Raw genomic sequence first — 19,633 nt, 5'->3', positions numbered from 1 at the left:
TTAGGCGGCGGAGGTCAAACGGAGTCAGGAGTGTGATGACTTGCTGCTCTCCCCTCTGTTGCAAGACAACCCTTTCCATTTTTCATTGCGGTCACCAACAACGAGAAAATATAAGTAAAAAATAAAAATAAAAACTATAAAGAAGGGAAAATTAGACCAGAAATCTCTTTCACCTTCGATTGTTTTCCTCCTACCTTGTTTTATACATGTTTGTTGTAACTAATAGATAGATCCATACCAAGGGCATATCTCGCTTTGAAACAATCTTATGACGGTGATTTTTACACGCTGTTTTTTTTCCGTATGTGTATCTTTTTAGCAGAGGCGTACAAACAAGAAAAGAGACTGCAAAAGTCATTTCCTTTATTTAGCATGCAATGATAATTGGAGAGAAAAATATTTGGCTTAGACCACAATTAGACAGTCATAAGTATATATCAAACTTGCTATCTAGATAAGTCGAATACAGTGTCTAAAATATCGATATCAGTTGCTTTCGACGAAAATTATGAAAATTTGCAATGGATTGGTATATTAACTCATTCAGATTTAGTCGAAATCAGAGAAAATTTCTCAAAAAATAAAAAATCAAATCAAATCAAAAGTTTGAAGTCTGCAGTGGGTTCCAGCAAAACTTCTGTAGTAAAACGGTAAATATTGTCGATGTTCATTGATTTTCCTATATCTCGCCGATACAAGGTGAAGTTCGCATTTTAACCACTATTTTCATATTGATTTTTTATTTTTCGGATATCTCTACAAAAATATCAACAATTTCGTAGTGTTTTTTTTTTAAATTTTTTTTTAACAAGCGATATTATTTACATTAAATGGTAGAGAATTGGCTTAGCCTTACAATGAGCTAGCAATAATGTGATTCAAATTCGCCTTTGGATAAAAATCGAATCTAAGACCTTTTACTTACAAGTAAAGATAAATACTACTAAACCATAATACTAAGTATCAATTTCGTAAATATTTTAAACACTGAGCGAATATGAAACATTCGCTTACAAATGTACAAAAATACACTAAACCATAGTACTATAGAAATCATTTACATCTAATAGGTTTGTTGAAATATTAATTTTTTTTTTGTGGCCTTTGGGGTGTACTATTTACAATCGCATACCACAAGATATACATGTATAGGACATGTCATCCACCAACCCAACCATGAAATTGAATGCCATCGCTACCACAATGGTAAAGGCAATGCCCTACCAAATCATGTATATGGTTATGACCAAGTTGTCAATCCAACCAACAAACATAAATAGTAAATAACCAGGATCACTGATTGGTTACAATTTCATGTTCTTATCCATGATCATTAATAATGCTGACACATATTTTATTGTTTTTAAGTTTCAATAACAATTGAATTTTTATGTAGATAAATTTTTTCAGTAAAAACTTCATGTTGTCAGACTTGTAGGATCTTCCAATAGGACCAACTCTTATGATTGGGTTAAAGCTTGAATTTTTAGCTCATAAAATTCATATTTGATCTCATTCATCGAATTTAATGTATTTATAAATTTGATTTAAATCTAGACAGTTGAATCAATCAATTATCCAACCAAGTGGGACATCGGATAAAAAAATAGTCATTGGTCTTTTTGCAAGTGGCCAATATTGTGAACTTATGAGTCCCACATTTAGGTCCTAGCTACTATCCTTGACTCATTTTCTAGGCTAAATTTGGCCCAAAAATAACTCTAAACATCTTTTAACTCAATTATTGGAGAAGCTTTGAGGGGTTTGAAACTTAAATTTTGATTTTTAAGCAAGCCATTGGAGTTGGTCTAAGTGGGGATGGACCAATCAAAGGGGATTCGTGCGTGATCACACCTATTTCGTGTTTGGCCCAATGGGCCGGAGAGTCTCGCGCCATCATGCATGTCCAAGCCCATTCCAAAAGCAAGTCCGACCCAAAAGACAAGGAAAACTAAAAACGATCTATGAGATCTCGTGATTATGTCTGTTCATCGTATATTATATGGTCAGTTTTCATTCATTAGGTACTATTTATATTTAATTTTAAATTTTAAATTTTAAATAATTTCTGACCGTACGATGTAATGAACGGATAAAATCACAGGATCCTCCGAATCAACCCAAGGAAAACAACATTTATTTATTTATTTTTTGACCGGGAGACAAAAGGAAAAAGTTGAAAAAACGCCCTCCGTCTATCTCTTCCAAATTCTCAACCGCAAAAGCAGTTTTAACGGCTCGCGATTTGAAATTCGAAATTTCGAATTTTATCTCCTAAAATTATAAAATCAACGGGCCCCGTGCGGCGCCGGCCGTTACCTTCATCATCACACGCGTGAGTCGTCCACGCGTCCACATCAGATCGTAGATCCCATCCGCTCCGAAGTCCGCTGACCAAACAATATTCTGACGTGGAGAATGTTCAGGACATGGGCGCATAAGAACGCGAGTAGTGGAGATTCCGTCGTTAAGGCGCGTGTGGCAGAATTTGAGTTTGCCTTGTGGGTATTCCTACAGTTTTCCCGCCCAAACAATTAACTCAAAAAATAAAAAGGAAAAAAAAGGGAAATTGAATATAAAAGCCGGTGTCTGATTCATTGCTGCTTACACAAGTGAAGGAAAGAAGAAGAATTTCGAGAAATCAATCGATTAATCGATCGAATGGAGGAGCCCCAATCTGCTCAATCTGCCCAGTCTGGTAAAATTCAAAATCTTTGGGGGTTTGTTTTGTGGATTTTATGAAAATTGTTGTGAAATTGGGGTGTGGGTGTTGGTTGTTTCAGGAAAGCTTCTTCGGTATGCTCTCCGTTCGGGGACTAAATCGAAGGAGGAGAAGCCGCCGGTGGCGGCCGCTGAACCCTCCCCTAACAATTCTGCCGCCAAGAGGTATGATTTGATGATGGCGATGTGATAGGGCTGATGTTTTATATGATTCCACTTGTAATTTTGAATCTGGTAATGGGGATGGTTTCGAGTACATGTTTTGAGGATAGCAGTAAGCGAATTGATCGAATTGGAGGTGAAAAATCAAATTTTGGGGGAAATTGGAGGCATGTAAGATGTCCTAATTCACATAAATTGAACAATTTGATGGTATATTAGCAAATGGTAATTGATTTTTTAGGGGAAACAGAAGCAAACTTTTGTTGCGGAGAATTGGTGGTACTGCTTGAGCAATGCTGAGTTTGTACTGTGTTTTGCAATTTTCGAGGATAGCAGTAAGCAAAGTCATTTAATTGATCAATTTGGGGGTGAAAAATCAAATTTTGGGGGGAATTTTAGGCATGTAAGGTGTCCCCAATTCACATAAATTGAAAATTTTGATGGTATATTAGCAAATGTTAATTGATTTTAGGGAAACAGAATCAAACTTTTGTTGCCGATAATTGGTGGTACTGCTGAGTTTATACTGTGTTTTGCAATCTTTGGCAGTCTATCTCTGCGAAATTGCTGATAGGTTTTGTCACTTGAGAAAAGAGTTACGAGTTATGTTTTTCGGGTTTTGGGGTTACAAAAGTCACTTGTTAAGCTATAGATTAGTCCCAATTCCCTTGTGATTTTTCACCATGGTTGTGTATTTTCTGCATAAGCAGACTGGTTTTGCTTAGAAACACACGTCCGATAATTGGTTGAGGTTTATGTGAGATGTTAACTATGTTTTAGGGAAAGGCCTGCATCAAATATGAGTAAAAGTGTGGGGGTTCTTGATCTCTCTGGCAAAGACAAGCCTGCCAAGCCGACCCGAAGGTTTTCAATTCCTTCCAAGCCGCCCACTACTCCGGCTCCGAAACTTGGTGGCAACATCACTCAGATTTCCGAGGCTAGATCAAGGAGGTCTGTGAGAAGTGACTCCCCTGCTTCTTCTGATGTTTCTAGACCAACAAGCCGGAAGAAGTTTAATGTTCTGGCCTCACCATCTTACTGGCTGCAGCAGATTAAGCTGTCTGAGGCTGCTGGCAAGCACTTGATTTCACTCGGGTTTTTCAAACTAGCCTTGGAGGCTGAATGTGAGGTACAACTTGTGTGTCCCATTGTTTCAATTTCCCATTTCACCTGCTTTTGGGTTGAACATTTGACTTCTTATCCACTATAAATTATATGTCAATGTGAGATGAACTGACTTTGTTGTCGTTTTTAAAAATTTTCAGTCTCTTCAACTGCGTTATGAGCTCAAATCTTATGTTGATCGCTACGAGCTTAGTGACCTTGAAGACCCTCTGAAGGAATTACTGGAGAGCAAAAGTGTTGCAGTAAATGAGCAGGCTCAGGTCTCCGAAACCTGTTCTCAGGTGCTCGAAGAGGGGACTCGATCTTCTGATGATGATGCCAAGAGCTGCTCTTCTACAATGGCAAGTGGGAAACTGAAACCCAAGTCATTGAACATTAAAGCTGCTCAAGTTTCTCCAGAGAAGGCCACAGCCAAGAAGGAGATTGCCTCAAAAAGCACTCCGGCAGCCAGGACCAGGTCATCTTCGGTGAAGAGTACTTCGAATTCAGGACCTGTATCTGACAATGGAGCTCGCGTGTCTACTGTGAAGAAACCCCAGAAGCCAAACGTGCAAGATTCTAACAAAGTAAAGGACAGGAAGAAGAAGCAGGGGAATCAAACTGCTTGTGAACAAGGTTAGTGCTTCGAGTGTGTCCTATGTGTAATCATCTTTCCTTGTTACTTTGGTGTGCATTATTTGATGGTTCAACGTTGCCGCAGACTCAATTAACCCTGCCGCAGAAGGACTTCAGGAGAACAAAGAAAACCAGGTGAATTTAATTTTGTTTTTTCACTACGATTTCGCATAATCAGTTAGCCTTGTTTGTTACACTACGATTTGATTTGCTCTAACACTGACAGTATCTTTATCTGTCTGCTGTAGGATGCCCCCTCGACGGAAGCTGCGACTGAAGTGTAAACATACAGAAAATGTCGATGTCATTCTCATTTTCTTGTTGGGTTTGTATTCATTTTGTTCATTGTGAGGGTTTCCTGTGTAAAGATTTCGGAGGCTCAAAGTTTTTCGGTCTACAAGCTAAACAGTAGTATTTGTCTGCCGTTGGATTAAAACCGGGCTTTGTTTGGTTATTGCGATACAGTTTGCAGGTGATGTCTTGTGCTGAACCAAAGTATTTGTTGGTCAAGTCTGTACTATTTTCTGGCATAATCTTATATTTTTTAGCTTAGGTATAGTCTGTGATTTATGTTCTGGATTGAATTGCAAATGAGAATGTCATGATTCAAAAGAAATTAGAACCGATTTTAAGAAAATTAAATTAAAAAACTGAAGAAATGAAGCTCAGAAAAACAAAAGTTGTTACAAAATCGCGTCTTCTTCTTTTATTACTGATTATCAACGTGTAATCATGCATAAAACAGTACAATTAATTCAGGTTTCAAGCCATGCTTGGCATAAACCAGACCGGACGCGGCCAAACATACATGAATCCACTCAAATCACATCCGAGCGGCTCAACTTTTCTGTCTTCCATGCTAAAGACTCCCAAATCGTGGCCAACCATCAAGCTATCTTCCATGTCCAAACTATCGTCAGTGAAATAGATGCTGTTGGGTTTTATTAGCCCCTTGAAATCTTGAGCTTTAATGGCAGAAGTGTGGTTATGCCCCACGAAAATTGTCCACTCCCCTAAGCCATTGATGGGTTCCCATTCGCTTTCAAACTGATCATACCTGTAAGCCTCGAAGTCATAAGTCTCATGGCCGTAACGAGGGTTGTCCTGCACAAATCTTATCAGCATCACGAGCTCTCCACCAATGCCGACAAGATAAACTTTGCCTCCTTTGAAGGTAAAAGGGGGAGCGATTTCATCAACGACCGACGAAAAACAGCCATCGTCATCAAGATCGCACACAACGAGCTTTCCAATCTCAGTAGTGGCAAGCAACTCCTCCCCCTTAAACAAAATAATGTCTTCATAGTTATTCCCTGCATCTTGTAGCACTGTCCATGTCTTGTCCCTCGCTTTGTAGCATACGAGCCTTCGCTTCTCTCCGAAAATCGCCAACACTTTGTAATCAAACGGATAGCGGGAAGGGTCTGCGGATAGCACAGCTTTGTGAAGAACACGTGAAGGGTCTTGATCGTAAAACGGAGAGGAGCAGAGCTGTGGGAGAGCGATTTGGGCGCGGTTGAGAGGGTTGAGGAGGGCGACAGACGACGTGGTTTCATCGCGCAAGATTAGCCACCCCGATGACGAGCCACACACAGTCTTTTCGAAAGCCTCGGGCAGTACGAGACAGTGGGTTTGGTGGGTGTAAAGGCTGAAGAAACACTTCAGGTTTTGGTTTTCGTAAGCTTCAGCGCCGTCATGAACGCCGTGGTGGTGGTGACGGTGGTGGTCGGGCAGCATGAGCCATGGGAAGTCGAGAGGGAGAGGATTGTGGGCAAGGTCGACCAACATGTTGGGTCGTGAATGAATATTAGGGTTTGATTTCTGGAGATGACACAGCTACGTACAAGCTACGTAATGGAAGTTCTGAATAATGATGGAACGAGTCTGAAGATATATATATATATATATATAGACACACACACACAGTGGAGTTCCCAAATAGCTTGGACTAGGAGAGTAAGTGACCGCTCTATTAAGTTTTGATTACTTGTTTGGGAAGTTCATCAGATATTAACAGTAGAACTTACTCTATAAGTTTGGAAAGTCCAAAATATACTTTTATAGTGAATCGTAGATTTTTACAATATAGTCCTAAATATTCTTTGTAATTATAGACCGACATAAAAAGATTTTTACAATCAATAATCCACTAGAGCGGGTGGGTAGAAGAGGTTTTCTCCATTTGAATAAATAATTTCGCTTTTTAGAAAATAAATCACAACTTATATTAAATAGTTTCGCTTTTAATTGCATCAGGGTTTTTTTTGCATAAAAGCCCTACATCTATTGATTGCACTGTCACACATCAGATTAAGCGGGCACAATTCGATGCTATTGGTGGTGGACCGCAGCCGTTATCTTTAAAACTCTTTAACTTTTTTGTCCAATCTAGCTATTGAACTGTTTTTTGTATAATATTTATAATTTCAAAATACAATGTAAAAGATTCGAAAATTTGTGTCCTCAATTAAAATCACGTAAACTTAAGGGTGGAGTAAAGGTCTCTGAATTCCTTCCACCAAATCCACCTAATCACTTAATCCGAGTCTTTAAAATTTGATCAAACGGCTAAAGTTATTATAACTTTTAAATGGACTCCATGTTTTTAACAGTTTGATCAAATTTCAAAGATCCGGACTAATTGATTAGGTGGATTTGGTGAAAGAAATCCGGAGAGGATCTCTTTCCAAAGGTGGAGGGTGTAAAAATGCACTTAATTCAAAAAAATAGAAATAAAACAAAGAAAACTTGGACTTCCCGTCAACTGAGCCCTAATTTATACTGATTATATGAGAAATTAAATTTTCTAAACATATAGTTAAAACTTAATTAACCTAGCTGATTAATTTTCTTTTCTTTCTTTCTTCTGTTTATAAATTAATTTTCTTTTAGTCGCTTCTTAATTTCTTCTGAATCATGATATTCTCTTCTGCAAACCAATCCATAACACAAATCACAGACTATGGTGCAGAAAAAAAAAAAATTCACAAACGCTTCAGATAAAAATAAATGACAAACTTTGCTTGAGCTAAAAGATAAACGATCATGCCAGGCAACGCTAACGCTTCATGTTCGTGCATGACAGATGATTCCGAAAGTCTTTAAATTGGAATTGGAATGCTTGTTCCAATCCGACCCAACGAAGAAAAATAATTGCTGGTATTGCAGTAAACCACTATTTTTTCATTTCAAATTCCGACCCAAGTTCATAACAAACCAATGCAAATGATACACAACACTATATTACATGAGCTTCACCAGTGGTAACTAGCAAGACATGTTCTTAAAAGACACAGCAAATCCTAAAGCGTCATGATTAGGGAAGAAAACATTGAAAATACAGGATAAATGTTGATAAGTTTGCACAATGATGCTCAGAGTAACAATGCTACTCATAAGATACCTTCGAACAAATTCGGACTGTCCTACAAGCTCTCCCATGATGGAGTTAGTCTGCTGTCCAACTCTGTTCCACGATTTCCCTCACTCTTCGGTTGTACTCACGCTTGTTCTCGCTAAACATGCGAGCAGCTTCTGAATTTGCAGGAGAGTTTGGGTTCGGATCACATAGTAGTGACTGCAATAAGCATATGCAAACAGTTAGGATCTTCTCAACGTATACACCGCTGTTTATATTTGTAGGGTACTACTATATCCTTCCTTGAGACACTAAGGTGCAGAAACAAAATTTTAACATCCCAAAGACGATCTCATTTTAGTTATAAGCTATATAGACGCTTCTTGCCACATGTATACCTGGCTACGTGCTTTTTGAATTCATAAATATAACCAAGGAAACAACAATGCTATGCACACAATCAAACATACCTGGATAGACGTGAGGATAGCTGCCACGTCATATATAGGACTCCACTGATTCTGTAAAATATCCAAACAAATACTTCCATCCGCGTAAACTGACCAAATTTGAAAGAAAATTTGAATTTAGAAACCACAGGAGAAATGTTTAACAATTAACACAAAGCAAATGCTCATGTCAAATATATGTGTGCTCCAACTTACTATTTGGATGAAACATTCTAGAAACAAATCGGACTGTTGGTGGTTTGTTCGGATAATCCTCGGTAAACTGAAGAGTCAACTTAAACGTGCCTGCATAGCTCCAAGCAAAGTTATTTGATGTATATATCAACATAATTAAGCTTATTTAGCAGAAATATGCATATAATTGTCACGTCAATGAGAAAAACGGCACACTACACAAACAAAGGAGGAAATTTATTAGTTATATCTTTTATTCCGGTTCTAGTTTTCAGCTTTTATTATTGGAAAGTAAAAAATTTTAAGAACTTGGTGAAATAAATAATACATCCGACTGCAACTAAATAATTCATCGAGATGAAAGCATAAACTCATTAAAAACAAAAGAAACAGAAATAGTGATTCCCCGCTATTTAACTAGAGCATAACATAGGTTCTGTACAGGTTGTTTGTCTCCAACCCTGAATATAAAATGGTGAATAAAATATCCCATAAGAACATAATCAAAAGTTCAGTGCAAGGATTAACTGACCTCCATCCCAAGGAGTATCATCGGGACTGCAATCCAAACCAGACAAGAAACGAGAAATTGCTTATCCAACCGTACTTAAACATACCGAAAAAATGAATATTAATGTTGCATAATAGAAGAGGAAACAACAGTAGATTTCTTATATGCATTGCATTTTTCCAACTTACCCAAATATAACAGCATTCCACAGCATTATATTGTTATCATGGGGAGCCCCACTAATCCCTGCAGGCGGGTCCTGTTGCAGCCTCTTGAAGTCTCTCATCAGCCTCTTCCTTGCAGGAGTTGACATCGCTAATTTGCTACCACCTACATATCATCAACCCATTTTAAAAAACCGTATTTTAGATTAACTATGCATTGAATGAAACCAATTTCATCTTGTTTTCCAACGCCTGCCAAAACATCAAAAACCACTTTTCTACACCGCATTGCAGACAACAGATATTGGGGCAACTCCATTTGCGCAACGGAAATACATAATTACCAACACAAATACTTTAAATTACGCCATAGATAGCTCAGCTGAGCTAAGTATAGACAAATTCATAGCTCAAGACCTGAAATCAAGCTCAAAAACTGGAAATTTCACTTCAATTAAGCAGCTATTCAGATGTTTATAAATATGCATGACAACAAAAAGAAGCATCCTTTCTTCACTAATTCAACACCAACAAAAACACCGTAAATTCATATTCAGGTTACAAATACTCAGGGTACCAAAAAGCCAATAAAGCTAGACAATTTGACCCCAATCCAACGCAAAAATTGAATCTTTCTGTTTATACATGCGCTACCCGCCTAAAATATCAATCAAATATTACAGTAAAATGGAAAATAAATTAAAACAACAGAAATTGAACACAATTTGGGGAAACTTAGAGGAAGATTATCTCACCTGGAGCTCCGAATCTCCAAGAGGTCCCGATCCGAGCAGGCTCCGAATTGGGTTGCTGAAGATGGTAATCAAAGAAGGGGTTTCCGAGGCGGGTTTGATCAGATCGAAGCCGAAGCCATTAGGTTTGGTGGGGAGAGGAACACAGAGCTACTGTGAGAGAGAGAGAGGGTGGAGTTTTGTTTTGTAATTAGCTTTATTATATCAAATATCAAGTGAATAAGAATTTGGGAATTTTGTGGTGCGGTTGGGGTCGGTCTACTCAGCACTGTCCCTACATGCTAGCTGCCCTTCTCTTTCTTTATCAGCTTTTCTCCTCAAATTGTGAAAGGAGGAATATTGTCTCCCTACCCTTTTTCTTTTTCATTTTTGTGGTGTTTCTAATTCTCTGAGAGGCTCAAGAGCTACCATTCTCATATCATAATCCATCTTTGGGTTGTCATATGATTTGGCTATAAATATCAAACCTTGCATTCGAGTCAGAGGAGCATTTGTTCTTGCACGTAAAGTTCTGAGTTTGAATTTTGATGATGATACTAGTGTATGGACAATTGTCAACCATTAATGCATGTAAAGTTCATTATAAAATAAGACACATTTTAACAGCGTAACATTAACGGTAACACTGACACATGATTTATATGAATAACTTATTAGAACAAACATAGAATCCAGCATCATGTAATATGAGTCACAACCATAACACAAACCATAATTCACAACCCTTATATATGGAGAACATACATATAGATGCTTCAGTTCATGATGATGCCATGATCAATACCAGCAACAAAGAACAACAAACCTTCATCCTCTCCCTAAAAAAACAAATGACTCAAACTAATAATAGGTCTTAGTTCAAAATTGAGCGTTATATTTGTGAGAACGTAGGCCAATATATATAAAACACAATCCTACGAAACTAAATTCGTTTCCATAATAAATTCAGTTTCTTGTTCTTTTAATCCTAGAACAACATGGATTAATAATCCATTCTTATCAAGTCTTCCTATCCAAACTTGAAACCAATAACCGATTCTCCATTCTGATACTGATGCTTATTCTTACACAACTATCAACCCTCGATCGATGTGCATTACATTCGTATTAAGGAAAGACAAGTATTAATTGACAATTCATTATCAAATATCATACTTGTACATAAACAACAGTCTCACCGACGTGCATGATATTCATAGAAAGACATTGTATTCATGAACCAGGAATACAATGTATGGTTTGCTCTTTACAAATTATAATCACACTGTATTCATGACACACCAACCATGCGTAGCTAAAAATGTTGTCATTTCCTCTTGCTCCTTTATTGTCTCCCTTACAAGTCATGAGCTAGCTGAAAATGGATGCAGATCATATCAGGCAAAGAACTTACGGTGGGGCTTGGTTGGGTTTTAATTTCACCTTTCGCCAATTTTTCTTTTCACCTCGTTTTCATTATGCCACTTTCACATTAAGCGCCGCAGAGCTTTTATCTAGCGTAACTAAAGAATATATCCATATAACAATTTTTGTAACTGTTATTGTTTGAGGCAAAAGGTGGATGGCCCCTCGCATAGCTCTCCAGGGGTGAATGGCACTTTTGGTGATGTTGTCTGACAGGCTCTTGTTGCTTGGTGTGCTGCAATATAAGTTAGTAGTTAGTTTGAAAGGTGCATTTATGAGGTTTTTGGTGTAGGCCTTGAGGGTCACAATCAAGATTAACAAAGTGCTAGGCATGCCACTATTATCTCAGTGTAACAAATGTTGAAATAGATGTGCTTTGAGCGATTACTTGCGGCCCAAGTTACTCAAACTTCTTGTTATCAAAGGATTGTCACAGATGGGTTAAGTCTGTATTAAGTTCTTTTTCTTGCCTTGTAAACAAAGATTTTTAGTTCATAATCTTGTATGTTCGAAACGAAGGGAGTTCAGAGCTCTTTAAACCATTTCCTCAAATCCAGTTTGTTCTTAATGAAAGTAGGTTTATTAAGTTAACCAGATCTTGATGCAAATGAGACTCTTAAGTGGAAAACATATGGAAATAACTTTAATACATGCTGAAAAGTACATTAAGCAACAGATCCATTAATTTAAGGTGCAGGCAAAGAGACTCGAGCAAGATTTCACCTTGTCGGGTAAGGTTGAACCTCTTACAGCCACTTCTCTTTGAGTTTACAGGGGTTGTATGCTAAAAGGGATGGATGGTAAGCAGGTTTTACAAGAGGGAATCGATACTATGACACTAGGGAAGGTAGCAGAGCTTTTAAACTAGACAAAAGATAGCTTTTATAAGGGAACTATTGCTAAAATGACTGAATCTAGGTTGATTTCAGCTTTTTGGATGCAAATTTGGCTTGAGAGCAGAGTTTGTATGTTGTTTATTTGATTGGTTGAGTGTCCTTATCTCTATTGTCTTTCCTTCCTTTTATAAGCGATTTGGCTCGATTGTTAGAGCTTTGCTCTTGCCCAAGGGCTCCTAGGGGCAGTGAGTCATCATGTATTTACACCTTTATGCCATTAGAAAGTGCTTTTTGGTTGGTAGTGAGCTGGTCTCTATCAGTTGTCACTTCAGTCATAGGCACATGGCCTATGCCTTGGCTGAGAGGGCTTTAGTTTGTCTCTGGGCTCGATGCTGGGCTTCGGGCAAGTCCTCATTTAATTTGGCATCCTTGGGCATTCCTTCATTCAAACCCAATATTCAAATATTAACCCAAACAGTTATCATCTCAATGAAAAATTGCTACTAATTCTTGTAAAAAAAAAAAAAAAAAACAAACAAAACGTACACCAAAGTGATAGAGATGTATTTGGTCACGCAAATGAATATAACCACGAGCTGGTGCCCTATTGGTAAAGCGCGGATTACGAGACTTCCTTAAAACTAAAAACTGGAGGTCTCAGGTTTAAAATCTGCTGCTGGTTTGGAAACCAGACTTGTGGCCAGAGGGAGGCTGAAAATGCCTCTGTGAGTCTTCCCAGCCCCCAGAAAGGGTGGATAACCATGGCTTACCACAAGTTGTCCCCTTTTAAAAAAAAATATCAAAGCTTAAGTCAGCTAATCCCGTTTTCAATCCTTCTCATGTATATCCACGTCCAGGAATAAAGACAATTTACCGTCATACAATCACCACTATGTATCTTAAAAAAAACAGACTAATACACAAAAATTCAAACTCAATTTAATTACCTTGTTTGAATTAATTAGGGTTAATCTCAATTTACTACCCTAAAATTTCTTGGTTTTCAACATTTAGTACATGAATTTTTTTTTGTCTCAGTCTAGTACCTAAAGTCATAGTCATATTTATGGAACACTTTCATATATCCATTAAGTTTTCCATCCAAACATCCGTTAACTGATGACGTGGTGTCTGATGAGTAGATTTTATATTATATATTTTACCCTAATCTTAATATATTTTGGTTAATATTTTGGAAGAATTTTGATACTTTGAATTGTATTTTCAATATAGGACTTTCGACTTCCTCTGGAGCAAACAGGACCAAATGGACGAATTTTGGAGTAATTCCAGTTGAAGGACGTTTGTGAGTCACTTAGCTTGATCGTACCAAAATTTGGGATTTTTCCACCAAGCGGTGATTTTCTGGCGATAAAATAAAGAAGCAGTGCGCAGTGCTGGAAAATGACGTTTTTTGGCTTAAATTGCGTTTTTGGAGCCCAAGATGACCTCGGATAGGTTCGTGGCCTTCTGGAAAAGTGTTCAGAATATTCCAAACATTAAATCCAGCTATATTGGGCCAGTTTTGGAGCAGCTTATGGGCCAAAACGTGGCTGTTCAGATTTTAGACGAATTTTTTATTATTTAATTTAGGGTTATGTTTCCTAGGGTTTTAGGGAGTGGCTTGGCAAATATATTGCTTAGCCGTCTACAGTTTGAGACTACGCTTTATTTTATGCAATAGGGGAGACAGAGAGAAGTGCTAGGGTTTTGAAGATTTTCTACTTGAAGGTGTTTTCAATCCTTTTCTTAATAGATATTTCTATGATTTCAATTATGAATATGCGGAACTAATTTCTATTGCTAGGGCGAAGCCTTGAGCCTTAGCATGAATATGTGGTTTTTATTTAATTGCTTATGATTGATTGCATGCGTACTTTGAATTGTTAATCACCGGGATAAAAACTATCTAATTGTCTTAATGCCTGATCACCATTAGGATCTTTAGAAAAGTAATTTGATGCAATTTTGATCGGAAGGTTCCCTGAAATTGACGCTGGCTTCTTGTGATTAATAATTGTAATTTCTCTTAGGATGAATATCACGTTTTAAGGATTGCATGGTTTTTCAAAGGATTTTCATAAAGCATAATGAGTCTTTCATGTTTAGATTTGATCCGAACGTCCGGACGGGTTGCATGTTAGATATACGTTCTATGTTGGAGGTTCCAAGTAGAATATGAATTAGGAAAATATAACCTTCAAAGTGGCATGTGTAGATCATAAGTAATTAGTAAAAATTCATAGGATTGCTAGGTGATGGTGGAACCCTAGTGCTTTCTTAATTTGATTTTCTCAAAACTGTTTTCTTCTCTCTAGTCCTAATATTGCAGATTGTTTATTTTAATTCATTAAATTCGTTTTTATTTTAATTAGGTTATAAAATCAATCACTTCAATTTCTATTTTACAATAATTAAATGGAATCTGATTAGTTCGAATTATTTAATAATTCCTGTGGAGATGACCTTGCGAAATCCGTTTATACTACAATAACCTTGTGATTCTTGCAAGTAAAATAGGAGATTTAAACACATGAGTAGTAAAAATCCTATCAGTGTCTATATGGACAATGAATGAAGGCCACGTGTTACTATGGGCCCACGTGGTAATTATAATTTTTTTTTCTAGGCTACCTCCTCACCCCAACCCCTTCCATCCCTTCTCTGCTTTGCACCCAAACCATCTGCACCCACTCTCCCCGCACACCCACCTCTCCTACCTCACGTCACCCCCCGCTCTCTCCCTTCTCTCAACTGCGCCCACCCAACCATGTATACCCGACCCACCTCCACCTTCTTCACCTCCATCCTTTGCAAAACCCCTAATCCCCAATTGCTCGCACGAAAATTAATTCATCATCGTCTCCACCTTGTCGTAACAAATCCAAAAGCTTAAACAACTTCCTCTCTCGATGCTCTTCGTCATCTTCGCCGCCGTCAAACCCCAATGGGCGCTTGCCGTTTGTTGGATTGGAGGAGCTCCAATTCCATTTCAAGTCATCATCTCCATCGACACCGACGTCATCAGCATGTTCATTCAAGCCACAAGACCACCGCCCAAGAAGCAGCAGAAAATGGCGACGGAGCGAGGTAACGATATGTTGTCATCCGCCTTGTGGTCTGCTGCGGCAGCTTCGCAGGTCTCAGCGGAGGTGAAGAGGGTGGGTGGGTGCAGATGGTTTGGGTGTAGAAAAGAGAAGGGATGGAAAGGGTTGGGGGTGAGGAGACAGCCCCGAAAAAAACTATTTTTTTTTAATTACCATGTGGGCCCATAGTGATACGTGCCCAGTCATTATCTATATAAGTACCACGTCATCAGATAATAGATGTTTTGATGGAAAACTTAACGAATGTATGAAAGTATTCCAGAAATATGATTTTAGGTACTAAATTGGGATGAAAAAAATTTCATGTGGTAAATGTTGAAAATAAAAAAAATTTAGGGTAGTAAACTGAGATTAATCAAATTAATTAACTGTTTACAAATTATTAAACATTATTATTCAATTAAAAAACTATAAACTCTTGTGGTCTCTAGTATCATGTAGATGCACACTTGGGGGCACTTGAAAATGGCAATGAAGGTGGCAGAAACATCAAGCTCCCGAGCTGCGAATTCGCTGGGAGTTGTTTTGTTCAAATAGCTTGATGCACATCCAATGCTACTGTTATTCCCTATCTGTGACTGAAGGAATGGAGAAAGCAGTAGTACTTACTGGAAAGTGGTCACTCCATTTGAATTTCTGAGCCAAACTGATACTACTGTCTCCACCATCTGCTTGCTTAAGATGACCTAGGGTTCCAGTAATGCCAGTTGTCCCAACAGTACTGTTGTTGCCAATGATTGATGTAAGGGCGGCGGCTAAGGCGGATTGGAAACTAGGGTCAGCTGTGATTGCCTTGGTTGCAGCTGCAATAGAGTCTGGTCGAAACTGATGCGGAACTCCTTGATGGGGATTAGGGTTAGGGTTAATATTCTTCTGCATGTAGTTTTGGTACATGCTGTTTTGCAGGGGCTGCTGCCTGATTCCAAGACTACTTAGTGGTGCAATTTGATTCTTGTTACTGATATTATATGGAGGTAAGGGGGTCCTCCAAGAAATGTTGGTGTTGGACTCAGAATTTGATCCAAAGTTGTGGCTGGTGGAAGGGTAAAGTTGACGGGAAGAACTTGATGAAGAAGAGAATTTGTTGAGATGGGACAAGGAATTGGATGTTGATGAAGGGTTTGAAGTGAGGTCTAAGGTGATTGTTGGGAGAGAAGATGAGAGTGAAGAGTTGGGTGTGTAGAATCTGGATTTTGAGTTATCAGAAAGGTAGAAATTGTAACCATGAAGATCGTGCGCAGCGGTAGTTGATGGGTTCAGGCTGCCAGAGCTTGAAGATGATGAACCGGATAATAGCATGGAAGCAGCGGCAGAGGTAGTGGAAGCCATAGCTGTGGCTGACATCGGAAGTGGGTGATTGTGTGTTCCTTCATAGGTGGTGATTAAGATGGATATGTCCTCTGCAAACCTTTGTACCTAAATTAATTACAAATCAAGAAATTAGCGTACAATATATTTTTAGATACCATATAGTGAATCATATTATGTGACAGGTGATGTGTCAAACACCGACACAGATAGGTGCATGCATTTACCTGTTTTCTTACTGGACACGAAGGTGCAATGGTGCAACGGTAGTAAGCACGAGGGCATGGATTTCCTTTTGCAATCTTTTGCCCATATTTCCTCCATTGGCATCCATCATTCATCTGCGTCCAAGTACAATTATGCTTAGTAAATAAAATCTCATGGTTACAATTAACCAATCTTTAGTAAATTCCATTTTTGCATGCATATGAACTACTTAATTTCATTAATATGTGTGTAAACTAACCGTTGGGGTGTCACATCTGGCTCTCACTGAAACCCTAGCTTTCTTGGCTGGGCTCTGTTGCGCAACTTCATCTTCTATAGCACTTGATCTTATTGTCTTGAGAACTTTTTTTGGTTGCCAAGTCTTACCAGCTTCTTCCTTGGGCACTTCTTCAAGGCTGCTTCCAGGGCTTGGATTTGCCAAGGGCACTTGATCAGTTGTAGCACTTGATTTAGCTGCTAATTCATATTTGCAGTCTAGCCCCAATGACAAGCTCTCTCCATCTGACTCATTTTCTACATTCCCTTGACTAGTGCTAGGGTTTTTATCATTCTTTTGATTCCATTTAGGTTTTCCAGAAAATGATCCGAGGCTGAGTGACACAAGCTCGGATTCCTCGTCTTGGTTATATTTCTTAATAGTACTTGGAATTGCAATGTCCTTGGACTTGTTTGCTTTTTGTTGAATGTCATAGAACTGCATTTGAAGTGTCTGGTAGTCCACCGTTATCCGGTCCAAGTACTTCTTCAGCCTTTGGTTTTCTTCTCTAACTTCACCCATTTCCGCTCTAGCAGATTCAAGCTGATAATCCTATAAAATATTTGAGAAATAAACTCGGAAAATTTAGTTCTCTCTAGCCTTTAATTGATTTTCTTTATATATATATATATATATATGATAATAAACAAAGTGAACATAAGTACCTGTTCCTTTAGGCTTGATGAAGTAGATGCCACTGAATGATCAGGTTCCGCCGAGGACCCCTTTATATTACTTGTGGTCGACATCTGTTCAATTAGTATCATACATAGTTTATTAAAATTCATTGATGATATTTAAGTTCAATTGAAAGATTGAAGAATAATTAAACCTGCAATGTTCGTTACATGTTAAATTGTAATAGTTAATAATAACCGGACACCGTTGCTTCCTTTTTTCTTTTTCTTTTTTGTTACATCAAAGGCGGTTTCGAACTCTAAATTTAGCCACCACTAGGCTAACCCTATTAACATTGTTGCTTTCTTCTTATTACATGATCATTCCTAAACTGAATCAAAGGTTTTATACTTAAAACAAACAAAAGCATGCAACTCTAGGCATCCATAAGTCATACATCCCTGACTTCAAACCGCTAGATGGCCAAATTAGCTCTGGTTTATGCACCGCCCATTCCAATACTTCACTATTAAATAATGAAAGAAAATTGTGGATGTTGATTGATGGTGCATGTACCCTAATTTCAGGACCTCTAATAATGAAAAATATTTATCTGCTCACGATTTAATTACCTTTCAAATATAGTTAATCAATTAAGTTGCGCAAGCATGTAAATCCAAAAACTTGGGGAGAATTCAGATCAGTGAGAGATGGATTTAAATCCAATGGATATATATGACGAGAGATATTTAATTATACACGTTTTATTTACTTGAAATTCAAAAGAACTAGAAAAAAAAAAGATAATACAAGAAATCATGCTAACATTAAAAACTTTATTGATTTCTTTGGAAAAAAAACAATTGATTTCAAGAAAAAAGGGATAATATTTCCTTCAAGTTCAAAGGTACTTAACATATATAAAGTTAAAATCCATAACAAATAATGGCCATGTAAACCTTTGTTATAGATCTAAACTCATACCATAATCTTTTTCTTTGTGTAGGAACAAGATAAAAATAGCTTGTAATCCTTCAAAAATTGCATAATTAATTCTCCCAAAATCACAAGCTCAATCTCCATACACACACACACACACACACATAGATACATATACATACATACATATACATACATACATACATATATATATATATATATACAAGATTTCTTGAATTTCTGATAGATATGGAAAGAAAACAGAAACAAATTTTAGATGCAATATTATTATTATTACTATTATTATTTATTAATTTCACTTACTTTGAGAACAATTATGTCTTCTTTGTAACCAGCTTCTTGATCATCAGCGATACTACTAGATTCAAGTACTATTCTTTCCTCTTCCATTTCTGATCCTCCATGGCTATTAGACTTTCCGGAAGCAGCCTCCATTGTTTTCTTCAGTTTTCTCTCCTTTTGCTATCCTCTTTTCGCTAATTCGATATTCTGAGGGCCTCCTCAATCTCTACTCTGCTTATATAGACAGCGTGCAGTATTTGACTCAACCCTTTAAAAGTTTGAAATTATTAAATCATATATCAGATGAGATAGCTTATATAACTATTATAAAATAAGCTAATAACTTAAATGACCACGGCACACAAAATGTCAACTGCACCCGTTCTCCAATTGCAGCAAAAGAAATACACACTACAACGATATATTTACACTGAGACGAAAATTTGGACTATGCTATACGTCGAGTCAGTTATAATTTGATTCCTGTTTTCTCATCACATACGAGAGTGAAACCAAAAACCTCTTTACTTAAAAGTCGAGATGAATATTACTAAACTGTAATGCTAAGTGATACTACAAACA

General features: G+C 37.6%; 4 protein-coding genes across 4 annotated transcripts; 1 reads left to right on the top strand and 3 right to left on the bottom strand.

Moving 5' to 3' along the window:
- The first annotated feature begins 2,538 nt into the window (after window positions 1-2,538).
- On the top strand, window positions 2,539-5,239 carry LOC126599856 (uncharacterized). The gene is made up of 6 exons (XM_050266310.1): window positions 2,539-2,698; window positions 2,784-2,886; window positions 3,664-4,012; window positions 4,149-4,623; window positions 4,709-4,758; window positions 4,872-5,239. Exons 1-6 carry the CDS (start codon window positions 2,662-2,664, stop codon window positions 4,905-4,907), a joined length of 1,050 nt encoding a protein of 349 aa, XP_050122267.1. The 5' UTR covers window positions 2,539-2,661; the 3' UTR covers window positions 4,908-5,239.
- A 64-nt stretch (window positions 5,240-5,303) lies between these two features.
- On the bottom strand, window positions 5,304-6,521 carry LOC126599857 (F-box protein SKIP23-like). Its single transcript, XM_050266311.1, has one exon. The coding sequence runs from the start codon at window positions 6,409-6,411 to the stop codon at window positions 5,386-5,388; it is 1,026 nt and encodes a 341-aa protein (XP_050122268.1). The 5' UTR covers window positions 6,412-6,521; the 3' UTR covers window positions 5,304-5,385.
- Window positions 6,522-7,785: 1,264 nt separating this feature from the next.
- Window positions 7,786-10,258, bottom strand: LOC126599862 (ubiquitin-conjugating enzyme E2 2). Its single transcript, XM_050266315.1, has 6 exons — window positions 10,056-10,258; window positions 9,325-9,466; window positions 9,158-9,183; window positions 8,647-8,736; window positions 8,452-8,540; window positions 7,786-8,200 (listed from the first exon to the last, which is right to left on the bottom strand). Exons 2-6 carry the CDS (start codon window positions 9,447-9,449, stop codon window positions 8,072-8,074), a joined length of 459 nt encoding a protein of 152 aa, XP_050122272.1. The 5' UTR covers window positions 9,450-9,466; window positions 10,056-10,258; the 3' UTR covers window positions 7,786-8,071.
- Window positions 10,259-15,714: 5,456 nt separating this feature from the next.
- LOC126599850 (WRKY transcription factor 72A-like) lies at window positions 15,715-19,340 on the bottom strand. The gene is made up of 5 exons (XM_050266301.1): window positions 19,073-19,340; window positions 17,857-17,940; window positions 17,174-17,743; window positions 16,935-17,048; window positions 15,715-16,815 (listed from the first exon to the last, which is right to left on the bottom strand). Exons 1-5 carry the CDS (start codon window positions 19,202-19,204, stop codon window positions 15,961-15,963), a joined length of 1,755 nt encoding a protein of 584 aa, XP_050122258.1. The 5' UTR covers window positions 19,205-19,340; the 3' UTR covers window positions 15,715-15,960.
- Window positions 19,341-19,633: the final 293 nt, after the last annotated feature.

This window comes from Malus sylvestris, chromosome 14 (assembly GCF_916048215.2).
Source record: "Malus sylvestris chromosome 14, drMalSylv7.2, whole genome shotgun sequence".
Taxonomy (NCBI): Eukaryota; Viridiplantae; Streptophyta; class Magnoliopsida; order Rosales; family Rosaceae; genus Malus; species Malus sylvestris.
Note: the sequence above shows the minus strand (reverse complement) of the source record. Positions and strands in the feature narration are given on the sequence as shown.